General features: G+C 35.3%; 1 protein-coding gene across 11 annotated transcripts in view; it reads right to left on the bottom strand.

The window, feature by feature from the left end:
- STAG2 (STAG2 cohesin complex component) overlaps positions 1-21373 on the bottom strand; it is a 157290-nt gene that overhangs the window by 28554 nt on the left and 107363 nt on the right. For all 11 annotated transcript variants that reach the window (XM_079765723.1, XM_079765718.1, XM_079765719.1 and 8 more), the window contains 13 exons: positions 20861-20968; positions 20039-20150; positions 17576-17693; positions 17054-17157; positions 15172-15264; positions 14957-15046; positions 14163-14366; positions 12592-12662; positions 12202-12289; positions 12031-12111; positions 9587-9679; positions 6725-6899; positions 1275-1414 (listed from right to left, as the gene is read on the bottom strand). In XM_079765723.1, the coding sequence (XP_079621849.1) occupies positions 1275-1414; positions 6725-6899; positions 9587-9679; positions 12031-12111; positions 12202-12289; positions 12592-12662; positions 14163-14366; positions 14957-15046; positions 15172-15264; positions 17054-17157; positions 17576-17693; positions 20039-20150; positions 20861-20968 (1477 nt within the window). The remainder of the gene's footprint in view (positions 1-1274; positions 1415-6724; positions 6900-9586; positions 9680-12030; positions 12112-12201; positions 12290-12591; positions 12663-14162; positions 14367-14956; positions 15047-15171; positions 15265-17053; positions 17158-17575; positions 17694-20038; positions 20151-20860; positions 20969-21373) is intronic.

The raw sequence follows: 21373 nt of genomic DNA on the forward strand, positions 1-21373 counted from the left end.
ATACAGGATAATTATTGGATATAGGATAACTACGCTCCTATGACTAATACAACTGACTTTAACCTAGAATACCTAAGTCTAAAAGTTTAATAAAACTTACAAAATTATTTCATAATCAACCTTAGTTTTAAAAAAATTCAACTATCATGATAAATAACTTAGGTTCCAAAGTAAGTTATAATGGTGCTAGAGCTCCATCCTATAGAAAAGTATTCCAAAGAGAATTACTAGGTTTTGACATAAAAGACTAATATGCAAATTGACTGAACAGCAGAATGACAGGTTGCTATGGTGTGCACTGACCACCAGGGGTCAGACGCTCAACCCAGGAGCTGCCCCCTGGTGTCAGTGGTGGGAGCCTCTCCAGCCTCTGCAGCAGCACTAAGCCATCAGGTGGACATCCTCCGAGGGCTCCCAGACTGCGAAAGAGCCCAAAGGCTTAATAAAGTTTATATTCATAATTAGATTTTACTTGAGAAAGGATTAAAGAAAAGCAATCTTATCATATTTAGTCATATCCTGTTAGTACAATTAACCATATCCTTTCTACTACTACTTAAATATTAGAGAATTTCATGTGTATTTATGAAAATTGTGAATAACCTACTCTAAATGAAATCAGATTTTGAGACACTAAAGGAACCTTAGCTATCCCAGTGGAACAGATGAAGAAAGGCAGGACACAAAAAGTATTGTTACTCAAGGCCACAAGTTGCATAGTCACCAAGCCAAAACTATACCATCTAGGCCGCCTGACTTCTAAAAACAATAGTTTTAATGCCACATCAAGCAAGGGAGGATACCATCCTGTTGTCTTAAACTAAATCACAAATACAATTTCTAATAGTGACAGTTAACAAAAGATGAACTGTTTCCAATATCCCAAATGCAAATCCTATCCTATATAATAAAAAGCTAATATGCAATTGTCCCTTTGACCAGGACTGTGACCAGAAGTTCAACCAGGGGGCAGGGCCAGCCCACCAACCGCCTGTGGCCCCTCCCGCTGGCCAGACATGCCCCCAATCAGCCCCCCCAACTCGATTGGGGTGGGCCGGACAGACCCCACCCATGCACGAATTCGTGCACTGGGCCTCTAGTGAACTTAATAAATTTAAACTGTTCATTATAATGGAGTACAGGTAGAGATTTCTTTTAAACTAGAAAAATAATTTACTATTAAAAAGTTCAATGACTACCAAGTATAAAAGCTAATGTTACATTATCTTTTAAGCATTGTAAAAATATCTTGCTATCCATTTTTCAAACTTTACCTTCATATACTGCTTGAAGATATCTGCAGCTGTATTCATCTCCACAACAGTATATACAATTAGCTTACAAAATGCTGCGAGTAAATTTCTCCTCTTGTGCAAAGCTTCGATTTTACTGGCTTCATCCTCCTGCTGACCATCTGAGGAAAAAGTTCCAAACATTAAACCATCTGTATTTTAACTCAACCACATATTTTCTTAATTATCACTATAAAATACCTTTATTTGGGAGAATTTAAAAAATAAGAAAAAAACATTTAAATAAAATAAAGATTATGATCACTCTCAATATCTTAATGAATGACAGGCCCATTCATTCCAATAAGTAAAATTTTTGTTAAGTCAAATAGTCAGAAGGCTGCTTGATGACCATGGAACAGAAACAAGTGGAGTGAGTCAGAGGAAATGACACTTAGTGAAGTCAGGCTAAGCTTGCCTAATACATTCATCTAATTCCCTAATAGGATAGTTTGTCAATGAGATCTACATATTCAATATCTGTTGGTTAAAGGCCCTTTATTCCCTGAGGTCTGCCAATCCCAGAAATTCAATAATCCCTCCCAAGGATAAGCTTATCCCAACTCTTATTGACACCTACTTACTTTATCCATATTACATATACTCAGCTAAGAATCATTCTGTCTCTTTAAGAAGATGTGACATATTTCTGCTCTGATCCATTATGTGAGATCTTGACATTCAGTTATCAAGGGGACAGACTATAGCCTCCATTTACTGCCAAAGGATTGTTTCTAATTCCTTGATACTGAAAATAAAGTTATGATAAAGCCTTTTACATAAAAAGCTATGTAAAGAATTTCCCTCTAGATAAATATTACAAATAAAGTTACTTAAAAAAAACCACACCACCTTATATTGATTAACATTTCTTTGGTTATCAGTGAAGTTTTTCTTGCATTTATTTAGCCATTTATATTTCCTCTTTGGTGAACAGAGGGTGCATATCCTGTCAAGACTTCAATGTAAGATTCAAAATATTAAAAAAAAATTTGTGTGTAAAAGAAAAATGTTCTTTTAAACAAGTATTTACTTCACCCTGTCTCTGATAATCCTTGATAACTGGTAATAAGTTAAAAACAAATTTTGATAATAGCAATTTTAGACAGGCCATCAGGAAAAGTTTTGTTATCACTGTGCATTTTCTAGAACAAAGTATTTGCTTAGAAGCTAAAAAATAGTTTACTTTTTAAGAAGACTGCACTGAATACATGAGCTAGTTTTTCCTTAATGAGAATGTGATTATAACAGATTTATAAACAAAGTTGTTAATATTGCTCTCTGGACCTAAAGATATATAGACTTTTTATCCCCTAGAGACTGAATTACTGAGATATTCAGAATTTTGAACCCTGTCTAGAATTACATATATTTATTGAAATGCTGTTTTAGAGTGTTATGTCAGTTTCCGTAAGGATACACACACACACACACACACACACACACACACACACACACGATATTATCCTTCAAGTTAAAAACAAACCCAGAAATTCATCAGCAGATGAATGGATTAGAAAACTGTGGTACATCTACACAATGGAATACTATGCTGCTGTAAAAAAGAAGGAATTCTTACCATTTGCAACAGCATGGATGGAACTGGAGAGCATTATGTTAAGTGAAATAAGCCAGTCAATGAAAGAAAAATACCACATGATCTCACTCACTTATGGATAATAAAGAACATTATAAACTGATGAACAAAATAGATACAGAGGCAGAGCAGCATCAAACACACTGTCAAACTACAGTGGGAAGGCTGGGGAGGGTTGGGGAGGGGGGGATAAGAGATCAACCGAAGGACTTGTATGCATGCATATAAGCATAATTAATGAAAGCAAGGTACTGGGGCAGTGATGGCGAACCTATGACACGCGTGTCAGCACTGACACGCATAGCCATTTCTGATGACATGCGGCGGCCGCATGCCGAGGATGCTCCTGAGGATGAAACATTTGCGAAATAATGTTTTTTCCTCAAAGTGACACACTACCCGAGTTATGCTCAGTTTTTTGGCGAAGTTTGAAACACCACGCTCTAAAGGTTGCCTATCACTATACTGGGGGGTAGGGGAGACAGGGGGAAGGTCAATGGGGGAAAAAAGGAGATATATGTACTACTCTTTGTAATACTTTAAGCAATAAAATGAAATTTAAATTAAAAAAAAAAGGTTAAGGGATTGAGAAGTGAAGATTGGAGTACCAAAGTACAGCATAGGGAATACAGTCAATAACATTGTAATAACTATGTATGGTTCCAGGGGGTTACTGGGAATATCAGGGGGAACACTATGTAAAGTATATGACTTGCTAATCACCATGCTGTACACCTGAAACTGATACAAAATATTATTAAATGTAAAGTGAAATAGTAAACATTTAAAAATGTTTAAAGCGTAAAAAAATAAAGACAACCAAGATGGCGGCATAGGTAAACACCTGAACTTGCTGCCACGCAAAACCATATCAAAACAACTAAAAGACAAAACGAATATCATCCAGAACCACAAGAAGGCTGGCTGAGTGGAAATTCTACAACTAGAAGGAAAGAGAAAAGCACATTGAGTCTGGTAGGAGGTGCGGAGGTGTGAAAGTGAGGAGGTACAGAGGCACACGCGAAAGGGGCTGGCAAATGGGTTCGCTGTTGTCTTTTTCAATCTGGAGGGAGATACAAGTTCCCAAATGCTCCGAACTCCAGTTCCAGGTGAGACTCTGGGGACCCAGACTCATACAGAGACAAACTGGGCTGTCTGGCCTCGGGCCGGAACACGAGGACAGCTTTCTCTCAGAGGTGCTTGCAGCAATCATTGTTCCTACACAGTGCCATGGGACACAGAGACCCAGGGGCCTCTTCGGGACAGGGCTGACTGGCAGCCATTAATGTTTGCTCCACCCCGAGACCCCACCCTATCAAATTTACAATCCCACCCAAGCTGTGGGCAGAGGCTGGCCTTTAAAACCTAACAAATTGCAGCTGGGTCAGAGAGCCCCAAAGCTTCCAAAAGAAGGCCCAAGGCTCGACAGCAGCTTGCATTGCTTCAGAGCTGGGCCTCATCTGGGCCCCTCCAAACCCCAAACAAAGAAGAGGAATCTGCAGATCTCTCTGTAGCTCCTGCTGGGTGGCCTCAGGCAGTGGCTGACTTTGTACCTCCTTGGAGATCCAAGAGCCAGTGTACCCAGTGGTCAGAGTGAGACCATCCAGATTACAACTCTTCACATCCATAAGAGACACACTCAGGGGGCAGACTTACTGAGCACCAAAGCCCCACTGAAGCAAGTCCTGCCCCATAAGGGTGTCTCCAGAACAGAAGTTCACCCATCATAGACACAGCTGATCCTCACAGCCAATTGGCCTGGAGGTCAGTTCCTCCCAGTGATACCAACAACAATCAAGGCTTAACTACAACAAGACTGTGCACACAGCCCACAAAGGGGTGCACCAAGAGTGTCCACCTCAAGAAATTAGGGAGGCTGAGCCACTGGGCCCTATAAGACACCTAACCCACAAAACCACTCTATCAACTCAGGGAAGCAGCCAAAATGCAGAGACAAAGAAACAGGTCACAAATGAAAGAAATGGAGGAAAGCAAACTACTGGATATAGAGTTCAAAACCACGGTTATAAGGTTACTCACGAATCTGCTAAAAACCTCCGAGAAATATAGTGAGACCCTCAAGGATATGAAAAAGGACCAATTAGAAATTAAGCATACACTGACTGAAATAAAGAATAATATACAGAGATCCAACAGCAGACTAGAGGATCCCAAGAATCAAGTCAAAGATTTGAAATACAAAGAAGCAAAAAACACCCAACGGGAAAAGCAAAATGAAAAAAAAATCCAAAAATATGAAGATAGTGCAAGGAGCCTCTGGGACAACTTCAAACATACCAACATCCAAATCATAGGGATACCAGAAGAAGAAAGAGCAAAATATTGAAAAACTATTTGAAGAAATGACAGAAAACTTCCTCTACCTGGTGAAAGAAATAGACCTAAAGGTCCAGGAAGCGCAGAGAACCCCAAACAAGAGGAAACCAAAGAGGACCAAACCAAGACACATCATAATTAAAGTGCCAAGGACAAAAGACAAAGAGAGAAAATTAAAAGCAGCAAGAGAAAAAGTTACCTACAAGGGATTTCTCAACAGAAACTATGCAGGCCAGAAGGGAGTGGCAAGAAATATTCAAAGTGATGAATAGCAAGAACCTAAACCAAGAATACTCTACCCAGCAAAGCTATCATTTAGAATTGAAGGTCAGATAAAGAGCTTCACAGATAAGAAAAAGCTAAAGGAGTTCATCACTGCCAAACCAGTATTATATGAAATGCTGAAGGGTATTCTTTAAGAAGAGGAAGAAGAAGAAAAAGGTAAAAGATAAAATTGTGAACAACAAAGTGACAACAAATACTTATCTATCAACAAGTGAATCTAAAAATCAAGTGAATAAAAAATCTGATGAACAGAATAAACTGGTGAATAGAATAGAATCAGGGGCATAGAAAGGGAGTGGACTGACAATTCTCGGGGGGAAGAGGGTGTGGGGGTGTAGGAAGAAACTGAACAAAAATCATACACCTATGGATGAGGACAGTGGGGGGGCGGTAAGGGCAGGGAGTGGGGTGGGAACTGGGTGGAGGGGAGCTATGGGTGGAAAAAAGAGGAACAACTGCAATAATCTGAACAATGAAGATTTATTTAAATAAATAAATAAATTACATATCTCACACACACACACGAAAAATGGATAAAGGACACCAAAAGGCACTTCAGGTAAAAAAAAAAAATAGTGAAGTATCATTAAGCATTTGATTAAAAAAAAATCATAAAGAAGCCACTAAATCGTATTTGTTTTTGCATGACCTTTTCTTGCTTTAAGGCACTGTGTATGCAATTAGGGTGTGAAGAGTAACTTAACCCTAGGCAAGTCTGGTGTTAATATTTTCCTGTGAATATTCTATACCACCCCAGACGTACAGAATAGTTTCAAACATTTCTAACATTGAGAAATTACATAGTTTAATGTCCTCACTAAAATATAAAAACCTACTTTATGAAAATATACAACAAAACATCACTTAAAGACTTTATTCTGCTCAAATTACCTGAATATCGGTATTACTAATGATTAAGGAAAAGAGGGCATAAATTTCATTGAATACCTATATGCCCAGGCACTGTACTAGTCACTTTGATCAATTTAGTCAATTCACACAATGCTGTAAAGGTAGCTATAAATTAGAAAAGCAGGGTCAAGGCGAGTGAGAAGCAAAGATCTGCTCCAAAACCTATGTTCTGTCATACCACATTGTCTTTACAACGTTGCAAGAAATTAACACAAATGTCCTTTAAACTTTAGGTCATTGTTACTTAAATTTGATTTATGGTAGATATACAGATTTAACAAAATGCTAGCAATAAAATTACCTGCACTGTTATTATCATCATCCTGTTCAATGAAGACATGATCCAGAATAAAGCTGAGCAACTCAGACTGCAATGATGAATCAGGGGTGTAAACTAATGGCTCTAACATGTCACGCCCTCCTGTCATAATCTGATGGCTGAAGATCATCAAAATATCACATAGAATAGTGAAGGCCTATTTAAAAAAAAAGACAGTATGCTATAAATCAAGGTTTCTCACCAACTGCTACACATTTAACAAAAAAACAGAATCCAACTTTCTATATCTGGAAATCTTAAGAGTGCGATTTCTATAATAATGACTACTAACATTTACATCATGTTTTACGAACAGCAAGGTAATTTCACAAATACTCTTTTATTTTTAGCACCTTTGTTGCTAATTCTCACCTGTGGATATATTTTTCATTGATTTTTAGAGAGAGTGGAAGGGAGGGATGGAGAGGGGGAGAGAGAGACAAAAACATCTTGATGTGAGAGACACATCAATTGGTTGCCTCCTCCAGGCTCCCAGACAGGATTGAACCTGCAACCCGGGGACATGCCCTTGACCAGGAATTGAACCCAAGACCCTTTGGTGCGAGGACCCACAACTCTAACCAGAGAGACACCGGCCAAGGCTATTTTTAGCAACTTTAAATGACTTGTGTAATATGCTAACATTACCAAAACATGCAGCCAGGACTCAACCTCAGGTTTTCTGACTCCAAATCCTACACTCTTGTGGTATACATTCTCAAATATTAAATAATGCATGAACTTGGTACCATTCTTTTCTTCAATGGCAGAAAAAAACATGATACCAAAGAGATGAATATCTCATAGAAGACCTCTTAGAAAAGGGATCACAGAGTCTATGGTACTTTTTAAGTACTCTCAGTGCCAATATATGTGGTGCTTAAATAGCACAAACATAACCAAGTGTGGGCTGCTTACTACAAATCAGGCAAACCTGATAGGTATCATCATAAACTTAAGGCTAACATTGTATCTCAAGGAGCTTAATAAAACTCTACCAGGAGTTTTAAATGAAGTCAAACACTGGTAAAGTAAGTCAGAAGATAACGAAAAAGTTACCTGTTGGAAGGGCCAAAGTCAATAGGAAATTACATTTAAAGGAAGACTACTGCTAGAAATACAAATTATAACATAGTTTTACCTTTTTGGAACTAACCACATTTACTTTTCTCTGTTTATGAATTTAATTCTTCTTTCAGTCACTTCTCACTTTACTACTACAGAAGTAATTTATAGCTACCTGGATATGAGTTTACACAAACTTTTGCAACATACATATATAGTAACAATATAAAGTGATTAGTATGGTTTCATTTATTAGGTGAACTGCAGGTCAGGTGAGCTGACCAGGATATAGCCCTAGAAGCTTGTTAGGAAGACTGAACACAAGCTATTTAATGACCAAACCATCTTCAAAAACTGAACAACAAATTACATAAGAAATTATATGTTAACACTGTAAAAACAAACAAACAAACAAAAAACAGGGAATAAGTTGAATATCTTGGTGGCATATTTTGTGTGTTAAGTTTAGATCAGTGCATATTTCATTAAAATCCTATTCTTATAAGTGTAAAATCTAAACTCAATTTATCATCTTCAGAAATTTTGTTCCTTTCATCTGAATTATAGAGATGAAAATTGAATTTCCAAATCCTTTACTGCTATAGTAGAAAATTATATGCTGAAAACTGGAAAGAATTCAGCAATGTAATAATTGTGGCAATATACTTTTGCAAGAATGCACAAAAACCATTAATTGGGTATTGGCCATTTAATATATTCTAACTAATTTGTGCCCAAGCATGTATGTATGGAAGGGACAAAAGGGAGTTGAAAATAAGAAAACTGAGACCAACAGTTAGGTATTATATCTAACATTTTAGCTGTAACAATCAACGTGTATTTCTTTAATATTAGTTTAATATTAATTTTTAAAAAAATGAAATAAAGACAAGTGAGAAAAGAAAAGGGTTGAACAACTTGGTAGCTTCGTAGTTGAACAACTTTCTTGGTAGCTTTAAGAAGTAAATATACCCTAAATTAGAACAAACAGTACCCAACATAACATGAGCTGCTGAAAACAGCACTTACAATGACTAATGGGGCTCTACCCCAATAAAAACAGGCTAAGCAAAATGAAATGGTCATAAAACCTTGAAATCACCATAAGCATTTTGACTGTATCATTATTAATATTTATTGTTAAATGATTATAAATCCATCTACCCCACAAAAGCATTTGTCAAAAAAAAAAAAAAAAGATTAATCCTCTGTTAGGGAATTGGAGCTAAACAGGCTCTTAGTCCCAGGATCAGAATTTATTTTACAGATTGGAAAACAACCTATGATACCAGGTAACAATATATTTCCAGAATGAGAAAGTTAGCAGTATTGGAATCACAAGGGTATAAGAGTGAAGACAAAGTTCACATAAGAAAAAATAACTCACACAATCAGGATAGGCAGGAATGTCAATATCTGATAATATTCTCAGAGATGATAAAAACAAATGGAGGTTTCCTCCCTGAGAAATACTTGTTATACTTGTTACTTTCAGGAATAACATTTGTAATTTCATATATTTAATTTGTATATATGAGTCTGTTTACCAAGAGTGCCATAAATAAAACAGTAACATAGAATAAATACAATGAGAGTACTCTATAATGCAATTTATAAAACTTAATATGAAAAAAATGCATTAATCTAATTTTTGAGCATGGTATACATGGATGAATATAAGTTATTTCTACTTTGCTCAATATCAGTATATTAAACTTTCTATTTCAGTTCAAATATTAACATTGCTTTAAAAGATTGCTATATATAGTAATTACTAACCTGTTCCTTAACAGTAGTATTCACGTTGGTCAGATAATGCTGACATATCTGACAGAAAACCCTCATCTGTTTCTTTAAACGCAGCAAGTCCTCCTTGAAAAAAATTGCACATTTAAAAATACTGTGTGAAAAATCCAGTATTTAAGATATTTTAAATTACTTAAACATTATCATACATTTAACTATATTAATGCTGCTTATATATTAGATTTTAAGTTTTCTTTATTATTTATCAGAAAGGAGAACAAAAACATGTGAGACCAATTTTCTTCAAAATTGCAGCCTTCAAAATATCAGGTATATTAATGGATAATATTCTAAGTGGACTGGGTCCTTCAGAATGAGAAAACTTATCTAACTCTATATATGGCTATCATTAATAAATCCATTACTCAGAATACTTAAAGAGTAAGGATTTATACTCCATTCTCACTTTGTAATTTGAAAGGTGGCCAACTTACGAATGGAAGAAATTAATTTAAAAAAGAACTGCATCTTTCATTTCTTATGTGAAGGATACTGGTTGTACTTTTGAAAAATTAGCTTTGAGGTATTATTCCAATTTTAAAAAATTATATGTCTAATAAAGTGATATTTATTTAAAAAGATGAATCTTTTAGTGTATTTTCTCTATTTCTAAATATTTACCAGTTAATTTAAAATAGAAAACCATTCTGTAAAGATCATTAAGGCCTGGCTGGCATGGCTCAGTGGTTGAGCATCAACTTATGAACCCAGGCAGTCACGGTTCGATGCCTGCTCAGGGCACATGCCCGGGTTGCAGGCTCGATCCCCAGTGGGGGGCATGCAAGAGGCAGCCAATCAATGATTCTATCTCATCATTGATGTTTCCATCTCTCCTTCTTCCTTCCTCTCTGAAATCAATATATATAGAAAATTACAGTCAGGAAATTTTTAAAAAAAGATCCACACTAATTTAAGGAATAACCTTTGACGTATCTTCTGATACTGAATGTCAAATGACAGACTATCAGTACATATTTGGTACATGTAGTAGACAAGTTTAATAAAAACCGGCTTGACTTGAACATTGATTTGGTGAAGAAAACACAATCAACCTTCAGCATAAATAATTTTGTATTCAGTAACATTCATATTACCCCTTTTCCTCTACTAAAAGTATTGCCTTTTTCCCATTTTAATTTTTAATGCAATACTTTCAACGTTAAGTGAATAATCATATTTACTAATATGATCACTGTTTCTACTATATGCTTGGTAATTCTTGGGTGTTTTGACAAAAAGTACTCTATTTTAACAACAAAACTGAATTACTTTTTCAAGGGGGAAATGTCCATTTCCTGATACAACAGCATCTTGTGCTTAAAAGAGCTCAGAGAAATTCTAAGCATTTAAAATTTTCTGTGGTTTCTATGCAAAACAAAGTTATTATCAAGAGAATTCCTGGGAGCACCTTTCCATTTACTAGATGGGATACTGCCCAATTCATTTATTGTTCAATAAAGCCAATTAGATCTTTTGTTTTTAAAGAGAGAATTCCTTTATGAGGAAAATACCTATAAACAACTAATTCTGTAACTTCCAGATACTATTTAATATTTATTAAAATGTGCCCAAATAATATTTAAGGCAACATCTGCTATGAATAAGTACAATGTTTTTCTTTTTTTTTTTAAAAAATATTTTTTATTGATTTCAGAGAGGAAGGGAGAGTGAGAGAGAGAAATATAAATATATCAATGATGAGAGAGAATCATTGATTGGCTGCCTCCTGTACGCCCCCTAATGGGGATCTAGCCCACAACCCGGGCATGTGCCCTTTACTGGAATCAAACCCAGAACCCTTCAATTCTTAGGCCAACTGAGCCATACCAGCTAGGGCTGTATAATGTTTCAAGCAAACAATTTACAAATGGAAAGACAGTACTATTTAGTTCAGTTATCAAACAACACACCAAGAATTATCATTACGGGTAAAATTTTTGAAAGTTCTAAGACATAGTAGCTGGAACATCACACTCAAACAGAAAGTGATTTACCAATTTGGAACAGAGAGATTCTGAGATGATCCTAAAACAATACCAAGGCAACTGGCTTGTTATCATCAATTTATGTAATCTAACAGCTGCATCTGCTTGTTTCAAAGATTCTTGGTCATCATTTACAAAATTTATGTTTCTCAAAAAAGTACTCAATACTTTTGAGGGTAATATGGAAACCCATAAATTGTGCCACCTTCAAATGTGAACAATTTTTAATTATAAATCATACTCTGAAGCAAAACAAGTTTTCAATCCATACACATCAAACTACAAATAAGATTATTTTTTAAAGTATACATGCCTAAACAGTAGATCAGAAGTAAGCAAGACTTTACCAAAATAAATTGGTCCTATTAAATGCATAAGCTTGCGCAAAATAGTTAATTACATTAATAAAAACTCCAATGAACTGCCACCAACCTTTGTAGAGCTGCTTTCAGTTATCTTTGCAAGCTGCCAAAGGATTACATAGTGAGTACATTGCAGTGCATGAATAACGATCTGTAAAAAAACCCAAGAAAATAAAGTTAAAATTAAAGTTACAATTCTTCATTCTCAAAGTTAAGTATAAAACTTGTAAATAATAACAACCTGCTCAGGCATGTCTCCATTTTCAATTCCGGTTTTCAACAGTTTGTAATTACAAGCAAACAAATCCCACTTTGAAAGGTCATGGGCACTGTAAAAAAGAATTAAGTTATATTAAAAAGTTAAGCTTAATCACATTTGTTTTGGACTTGAGTATTAACAGAATGTTGTTAAAATATATCAAACTTTTTAAGATGCACCACAACAGCAAAAAATGTGTATTTCTTTACAAGTATATTAGTTCATAATTTTTCAGTGATTATCCAATTCAAGTACTTTTCCCCAAAAAGTACAAGAAACTTAGCAATGAATTTGATAGCTTTATAACCTCAAAATATGCAAGTTGGTTTTGCTACAGTTTTAAGAAAACAGAAACTTTAAGATTCAACTTACTTATGAAAAGCAGTGATTCTTTTCAATGTTGACAATACCTGGTATGCATCATCTTCATCAGGTTCTTCACCCTATGAATATTAATTATACAATATTAAACATTAATAACCACCGAAGTAAAACACTTCAGGCTATCACATTGGCGACACTACCTTGAAAAGAAAGAATAAACTAATAAAAACCACATATTAACTGTGCCAGTCAATACCTAAATCTGGCTAAATTTAAAGCAATATGCCTGGAATGAAGTGACACAGTTGTTATCACAAGTACATTATACAAGAGAGAAAAAGTGAGTGACATTCTCACTTTTTCCTTCCTGTAACCTAGACACAAAACTATGAAGACATCTGCTCTTTCACAGTAACAAATACATAAGGACAATAAAGAAAAGTATATCAGAGGACAAGCAAAAGATCATAAAGATAACACCTAAAGGACAAAACCTACACAAAAGAAATAGAGCACTCAAGAAAGATGTATCAGACCAATCACAATTAATTTGGGGGGAAAGCTCTGAGTAAGGACTAGGCATGCTAGTCCTTTCTGGATATCAACTTTACAATTTAGAGTGACTTAAGTTTTTGAAAATTGTATGAGTCTTAATACATGAAACTTATAGTTTGTTAAATACTACCCAACTTACTGTATCAAACCCTGGGTCTCTCAAAAAATGCTTAGTTGTTTTTAAACTTTAATTTTTCTACAAAGTAATTAAACTTAATGAACAAAATACTGGTTGATTTTAAATTATCTTGTCCTAATAACAATCATACCCAGGGAAGAATACAGCCATTAAAATTTTTAACTAATAATGTGATCATTGTACACCAAAATATTTGAACAAACTGCCAATTAAGCAAAAATTAGTAAGCATGCAACATTACACATAAACAAAAAGAACGTTAAAGAATTCTAAAACAAGAAACCTGAAAATTACAAAGTCCCTATGAATTTGCAGCATTAATGATAAAAGTGATGTTGAAAAGGCTTAAATACATTAATTTTAGAAGTCTAAATTTTTATTGTATGCAAATCCATTAGACTGTTAAATATATTTCCAGAGATGATAAAAATGACAATAAAAATACAAGTGTGTTTGAGTGGCGTGCTTTAAGCCTCTTTAGAAATACAATAGATAGAACATCCAAAACCCAAAATTTGACAGTGGGTATTAACAGCAGTTCCTCAAAGTTTTATGATATCAAAGACTATACACTAAGAAAGACCCTACTTTTGAGACTGCATGGCCAGAGGCTAGCTCTACTTTTCTGTTTCATTAACACCCTGTTCCATAATAGCCTCATATTCAACTAAACCCTGTCAACTTTCCAGATCATTTAAAATAAAATAAAATAAAAAGATGTTAGTTTTGCATTCACCTTCCCCCAAGTCACAGATTTTTACTATCTTCCTATGTTGGTGGAGGAGTAATAGTAGCATAATGAATCATAGAACAAAAAGTATGAACATCTTCTCAACATACTGCTAGGGACTATCACCAGGAAAGGTGAATAATTCAGTTACTGAAGGGGAGGAGGCCCAACTGACAAAATACTTGTAATATATACCTCTTGCAGAAAATCTTCAAGGAGCCGGTTAAATTTATCCGCCAACTCGTCTATCAGTTGACTTCTTGAAATATCTACTCTGTTGAAGATTGTAAACTCTTCATTACAGAGAGCATGATAAGTTTTAGAACATGCTTCCAAAACATCTGTATCTGTGTGCTTCTCTACAATATTCCGGATCTGTCGTAATAAGGCATCCAAATGCTGCAAAATCAAAGTTTTGTTGTTGTTTTTTTTCCATTAAAACGAATGTATATATGGTAGGCATAAAGCAAGTACACTATGATGGTAAAAAGCTTAAAATAAAGTAACTCTGCAGGTAGGACATACATTTTGTGGTGTTTTTCTAGTCATGGTAAATAAATGCACTGATCCACCCATACTTATTTCCTTAACATTAACAAGAATAATATGACCGTTTCATAGGGCTCTGATGAGAATTTTAACACATAAATAACTTACAACAGTTCCTGGAAAGTAAAAATATTCAATGGATATTAGCTGCTTTCTTTTTGTAATTGTTATTGTCCTGTTACCCACCCCCAATCTCTGTAAATAATCATTGATAGTCACATAATGGTTAGGAATGAGAGTATGGCTGTGCATATGAATCAAGGGGAAGCCTCATTAGTGCCATTCTCGAAATCCAATTTAATAAAATACAGAAGACATGTAAGGTATGTTTCCTTACATATTAGAAGTTATAAATATATTTTAAAAAATAGTTTAAAACAATGTGATGGGATTAACTATATACCTTTCCAAGGTGTTTTAATACACAGAAAACAGCATACCTTTTCTAATCGTCCAGTGGTATATATTTCCAAGTCAAAGTATTGAGGCAACTGCAACAAGTTAGTCACCTTTTCTGCATCTACAGAGTACTTTGAAATTAAAAAAAAATTAAAAATATCACAATAATGGTAAACATTACAATAAAATTCTGTGTGACATTTCCAAACAAGATCTGTCATTTCTTAGTAACATTCTGATATTGACATAAACTTACTTTAGCTAATAACTGAGGAAGGGCCACAGCAAAAAGTTCAGTGATTTTTGTCCTATCATCCAACTGGGTCTTCTTCTCCTTCGCTGTCAGCACCTAAAGGTAACACAACATTTATAAGTACTAAGCCACTGACAACCGTTAGGTACTCTCTAGTTTAAGATAAACAAAATAAATAATAAAAGTAAATTTTAGATGATGGATACAAAAATTTCTACTATAAAACTTGAAAGCCAAAAGTGACAAAGAGAATAACTTGCACATTATAAGAAAAAAAAAGCCACCTAAATTAACAACCACACACAAAAAAACAACTTTGAATAGCTCTAGAGGCAAAATCAATACCCAATTAGATTAACCAAGAAGCAGCTGTTAGGAACAGAAAATATAGTTTAGGAGCTTACATAATAATAGGATTGAATAGCATTTCATCCTACTCTAAACTGCAGATCATGAACCATGGGTCATGAATTCAACATAATAAGTCACTACCAGACTAGCAGCTATCAGAGAACAATATTTATATAGTAATAATATGTGAATTATTATTTTAACCAAAAGTTGGTGATTTGGGTGGGAATGAGAAGGGACAGATTTCAGAGGTAAATGACAATCTATCATAATAGGAAGTTAATCATTACTGTTGTGAGAGAGTAGTATAAGCATGGAAATACAGAAGTGTATTCAAAAAGAGACAGTATGAATTGAAAGTAGATAGTTCTAGGGTACAAAACAGGGTCCTGAAAATTGGCTAGGCACCATTAAAACCCTGTCATTGCTTTTTGGACTGTTAGATTATATGCTTGTTTCAATTCAATAAAAGCAAGAATTAAGTGTTTAAAAAAAAATTACTACCAGTAATTAAAAAACAGAAAGGAAACAAAAGAAAATAGAATACATCACATACTCTGAGTTTCATTATTTGATGAAATTTCTTTTAGTTACACACAAAAACACATATATAGATATGTACTAGGTCATAATATAAAATTGTATTTCTGTGCTTCACAATCAAAAAAGCTTGAAAGCCTATGTAATTGTTGGTCTACAATACAAATATATGTGAACTTTGCAATAATACATTAAAATCTAATCCCAGGAAACAGGAATTTCCCCATTTTAAATATATTTTAGAATTGATTTGTTATTTATTTTTCTTTAGAATTGATTGTTAGAGAGAAAAGAAAAGAGGAGAGAGAGAAACATAGATGTGAGAGCGAGACATCCAACAGCTGCCTCCTGCACGGCCCCCCACTGGGGATAGAGCCCACAACTAGGCAAGTGCCCTCAGGGGGAATCCAACCCCGTTGATGCATGAGACAATGCGAAACCAGCTAAGCCACACAGCCAGAGGAGGAATTTCCCCATTTTAATTAATAATTATGTTTTATTCATTAAAAGCAAATCTAAAGCCCTTGGCAAACTATCTAAGGTGGTTAGAGTGTCATCCCAATATGCCAAGATTGTAGGTTCGATCTCCCCGGTCAGGGCACATAAAAGAATCAGCCAATCAATAAATGAGAGGACAACAAATCAGTCTCCCTCTCTCCCTCTCTCTCTCTCAATCAATAAAAAAATTTAAAGCAAATCTAAAAATAAACCAGGAAAGACAAACACCATTCTAAAACAGTGCACTATATTCAGTCTTAAAGGCAAGACCTGTCAATCACTGTATCTCTACAGTAACTAACAAAGTATCTTATGGAAGAAATTTCCCAAATTGCTAATGTTGTAAAATTTACTTCAAACATATATTTACAAGCAAAGATCATCTGAATAATAAAATATAAGATTTTAAAATTTGATTCTATAGTTACAAATGTAACTTTATAAATGATATTGAAAAAAAGACATAGTTTAGAATACTAAAAATGTATTGGCATACTCTTTTTCCTGTCCCTCTTCCCACAGGAGGATGACATTCAGCAGCTTGTCTGATGGTACAAAGCATTATTTCAATCAGAGCACTCTCTTGTCTGTCTGTCAGTGCTGGAAAAAAAATCAGAGTTAATCTATTTATTTTCCCTAAATGACATTTATAATTATTACATAAGAGCTCCTTCTGCTAGTGATAGACCTAATATATAAAGAAAATACCATTACTGTATCACAGAAAAGATCCAAACAAGTTACACCTTCCTAAAAATTACAAATCTGTATACCACTGGTTCACAATTTGAGCAAAGAACATATGAACCCAGATTCCAAAAAAAAAAATTTTTTCAAGAATGTTGATGGCAAATACACCTATCTATATAGCATAAAATTCATGTGTATGAAAACAGAATTATTCACAACCTAAGATTTTCACTCAATTATTTTAACACAAAAATAAACAAATGGACTAAGTAAAACCTATTTTCAAAACTGTCTGGACAATAAAAATATCATAATTAAACATCCTTACCTTCCTCTCCACTAAGTGGCTCCTCCAGCAACAAGCTATTCATACATTCCCAGTCTTTCAGCAGCTCAGTAGCACAGTCCCACATGCTATCCACAAGGTATGCTGCATGCTCATGTAACTAATTAAAAAAGAGCAAGGTACACTTAAACAAACAGCATACTAGCCTAAACTCAAAAGAAAGGAAGCTTTGTGGACACCATGTACAAACGCAAATAGCAATCTGCTTTTGAGTTCAGATGGAAGAAAGGACAGAGAAAAATTGCCTTAGCTTGGTGTGTATAAGTAAACCTTGCTAGGTAGTAGCATTAGACATTTCTTATAATAATCATTAACATGAAAATTATTTTTGAAAATATTACATGCATGCATATTGATAGCCTAATTGGAAGTAATATTACATGAGTTAACTGTTCTCAATTATAAAATAGTAGTGTCCCAGTGCACAGATTCATGCACATTGAAAGGAAATTAATTAGAAGAAATATTTTAATACCGCTATTCACCCTTTCTCTATAATAGTGTCAACCAAATTCATGATCAACAATGACAGATAGAAACACATGCGTGTGATTGACGCCAGCGAGAGCTTTATATGTATCGCTCATGCGTGTGTGAACTTAGCCTTTTATATATATAGAATAAACTTGCTTAGTTAGATCTGCTTTCTGATTTAGCTAAACTTTTTCCAGCCCTGTGAAGCACCCCAAGATCTCTTTCAGGTAATTGTCAGCAACACAGCAGTAAATATCAACATGAAGCAGATTATTATTGTAGATCACGCAGGGAGAACAAAGGGTAAAATATTTAACTGCAGCAGTGTTTGACTGTACACAGAGTGGCCATGTTATTATGATCTCTGAACGCATAATAATCTGGCCACTCAGTGTGTGTGTGTATGTGTGTGTGTGTGTGTGTGTGTGTGTGTGTGTGTGTGTGTATTAGAGGCCCAGTGCATGAGTTCGTGCATGGGTGGGGTCCGGCCAGCCGGGCCAGGGGAGGGGACATGGGAGGTTGGCTGGCCTGCCTGCTGGTCGAACTCCTGGTGGAGGGGAAAATTTGCATATTAGCCTTTTATTATATAGGATATACACTGAGTGGCCAGATTATTATGCGTTCAGAGATCATAATAATCTGGCTACTCAGTGTATTCTGAGCAGTGAGAAAACCTGGTCATTTTCAAGCTCCACCATTTCTTTCTTCTTTTCAGTCGGGTCAAGTTTCTAAATCTCCATTTTCTGGCTAATTGAAAAAAAAAAAAAAAGGATTCTACCAAGTCTCTTATCTATATACTCTAGGACTTCTGTGAGGATCAAATGAGATGAGGCATGGGAAAACGCTTCACAAACATTTGGTTCAAGTGTAAAATGTTTGCACCTGGCTATAAAGCAAGTCAGGTTCCTGGGCTGAAGAAACTGCAAGGAGGCTAGTCATGAGGGAGAGGAAGCCAGGCGTTGCTATGTGATGTCATTACCCGGCACCCATAGCAACCTTTTCTGGGCTGGACTGGGGGCCACATTTTGCATCATGGGGTCTTGCCAGGGTTGGCGGGGTATTGCTCTGGGGTGGTGGCAGGGCCTATGTCCCACTTGGAGAAAGCTGAGTGTTGGTTTGTCAGCGCGAGTTCTTTGGTGCCTTTTATTTTTAAATTAGAGGCCCAGTGCATGAAATTCATGGGGGGGGGGGGGGCTCAGCCCGGCCTGCACCCTCTCCAATCCAGGACCGCTGGCTAACCGCTGACCTGCCTGTCTGTCTGATCGCCCCTAACCCCTCTACCTGCCTGCCTGATCGCCCCTAACCGCCTCTGCCTGCCTGCCTGATCACCCCTAACCGCTCCCTTGCCGGCCTGATTGCCCCTAACCACTCCCCTGCCTGCCTGATCGCCCCTAACTGCCCTCCCCTGCCAGCCTAATTCACCCCCAACCACCTGTGCCTCGGTCCATGCCATCATGGCTTTGTCTGGAAGGACGTACGGAAGATGTCCGGTCTAATTAGCGTATTACCCTTTTATTAGTATAGATGGCCAATGTGCGTCATGGCAGTTCCTGCATTGAGTGTCTGGCCTCTGGTGGTCAGTGAGCATCATAGCTACTGGTCAGGACAAACGGACACTTAGTCTTACATATATACATATATGTGTGTGTGTGTGTGTGTGTGTGTGTGTGTGTGTATATATATATATATATATATGATACTACAAACTTTAACTGAATGGGAGTGATTATGGTTACATAAAACAAAATACATGTATACTTAATTCAATATATAAGCAAAATATTTCCCTTTATACTGTAAAGTTGAAATAACCCTAAAGATTCCCAATTGATTTTAGAGGATCAATATTACTGATATGAAAACCTGTCAAAAACATTACAAATAAAAAATATACAGACCAACATCCTGCATGAACATAAAAGGAATATCCTTAAAAAAACTGGCATAAGTTGAAAATGAACATCAACTAACCTCACTTTCCAGGAAGAAAAATACCAAGGTCTTAACAAGGTTGGCATTTGGGCCTTGTCGTCCCCTTCTTTTCATGACTCCATCCTCCTCTGGATCTCTACGACTGAAGAGCCTGCAAACCAAGGCAAAATATTTACGTTTAAAACAAAAAAACAATATTTCCTAATTTAAAAAGTCTGGATTCCATATGTAAGCACCTAACAAAGGAGTAATTGGAAGGTAGTTAGGTGTAATACTGTACAACATTATACTCAAGTACATAATTTCACACTTGATGGTACTTCCCAGCTCTCTTAACTTCATAGTTATGAATTATTTTTATAAATCTTGCTTTTATGCAACCATTTCCTTTTATAAAAGCAACACAATAACTAACCTATACCATTTATGCATATAAATCTATGATAAATATTCTTAAACTGAACATGCATTTCCCTTCTATCCTTCTTATATAATTTTTCCAAAGTCTGGACTTAGTGGCCTCTCTCTATGGATATCGTGGTTGTTTTTCTTTATAAATAAAAAAGAGAGAACACATGATAGTAACAAATAGAAAACTGCAGAGTGAATGTTTTACATCATATACTCTTTAAAATAAATGTTTCACCCCAAAATTAAGCATTTTTTTGGAAGCTGACATCAGAGTAAAAGTGAAAAATTAGGAAAAGTTTTTAACATTGTGATACAGTTAGGTACATTTTTAAGAATATCCATAAAAAAATTGGTACAATTCCCCTTTAAAGATTTAACTTAAATAAATTAAAGGAATTGGAGACGGGAAATCGAAACTTTTAAAGGAAATAATAACAGAAAAACATTTACTTTTTGTAGAGAAATTCTCCAGCTGCTACTGCTACTGGCCGGTGAGCTGAATACACCAGATGATAGACATTTTCACAATCTTCTGCAGTAAGAACTTCTTCACTACTCCTAAAAAATAAATAAACAGTAGCAGTCTTTTTAGTAGTGGTATAATTTTAAGCATATTGAGTACAAAAATCCATGCTCATACTTTCACTAAGTTGTGTTAAGAAAAATTAAAAAGAAGACATTAACTTTATTTGATTATCATCTATCAGTAAAAGCTTGCATGACAAAAGAGCTGAGTATTTTGTGAACATCTAAAATCAATGAGAGGTAAAAGTCCAATCAATAACGAAAGTGAAGACATATGATAAAGAGAAGTAATAATGTAAGACAAGAACATCAAAGGAAAATGAAAATAATATAAACTAATGTAGAAAGTAAAGTGAAGTAGTGGCACACTAAGAGCTTAGTTAATAATCAGAGAACACTGCATACATTTCATAGCAATATTATGTGATGACTAGAGGC

This window comes from Cnephaeus nilssonii (genome assembly GCF_951640355.1).
Source record: "Cnephaeus nilssonii genome assembly, chromosome: X".
Lineage (NCBI taxonomy): Eukaryota > Metazoa > Chordata > Mammalia > Chiroptera > Vespertilionidae > Cnephaeus > Cnephaeus nilssonii.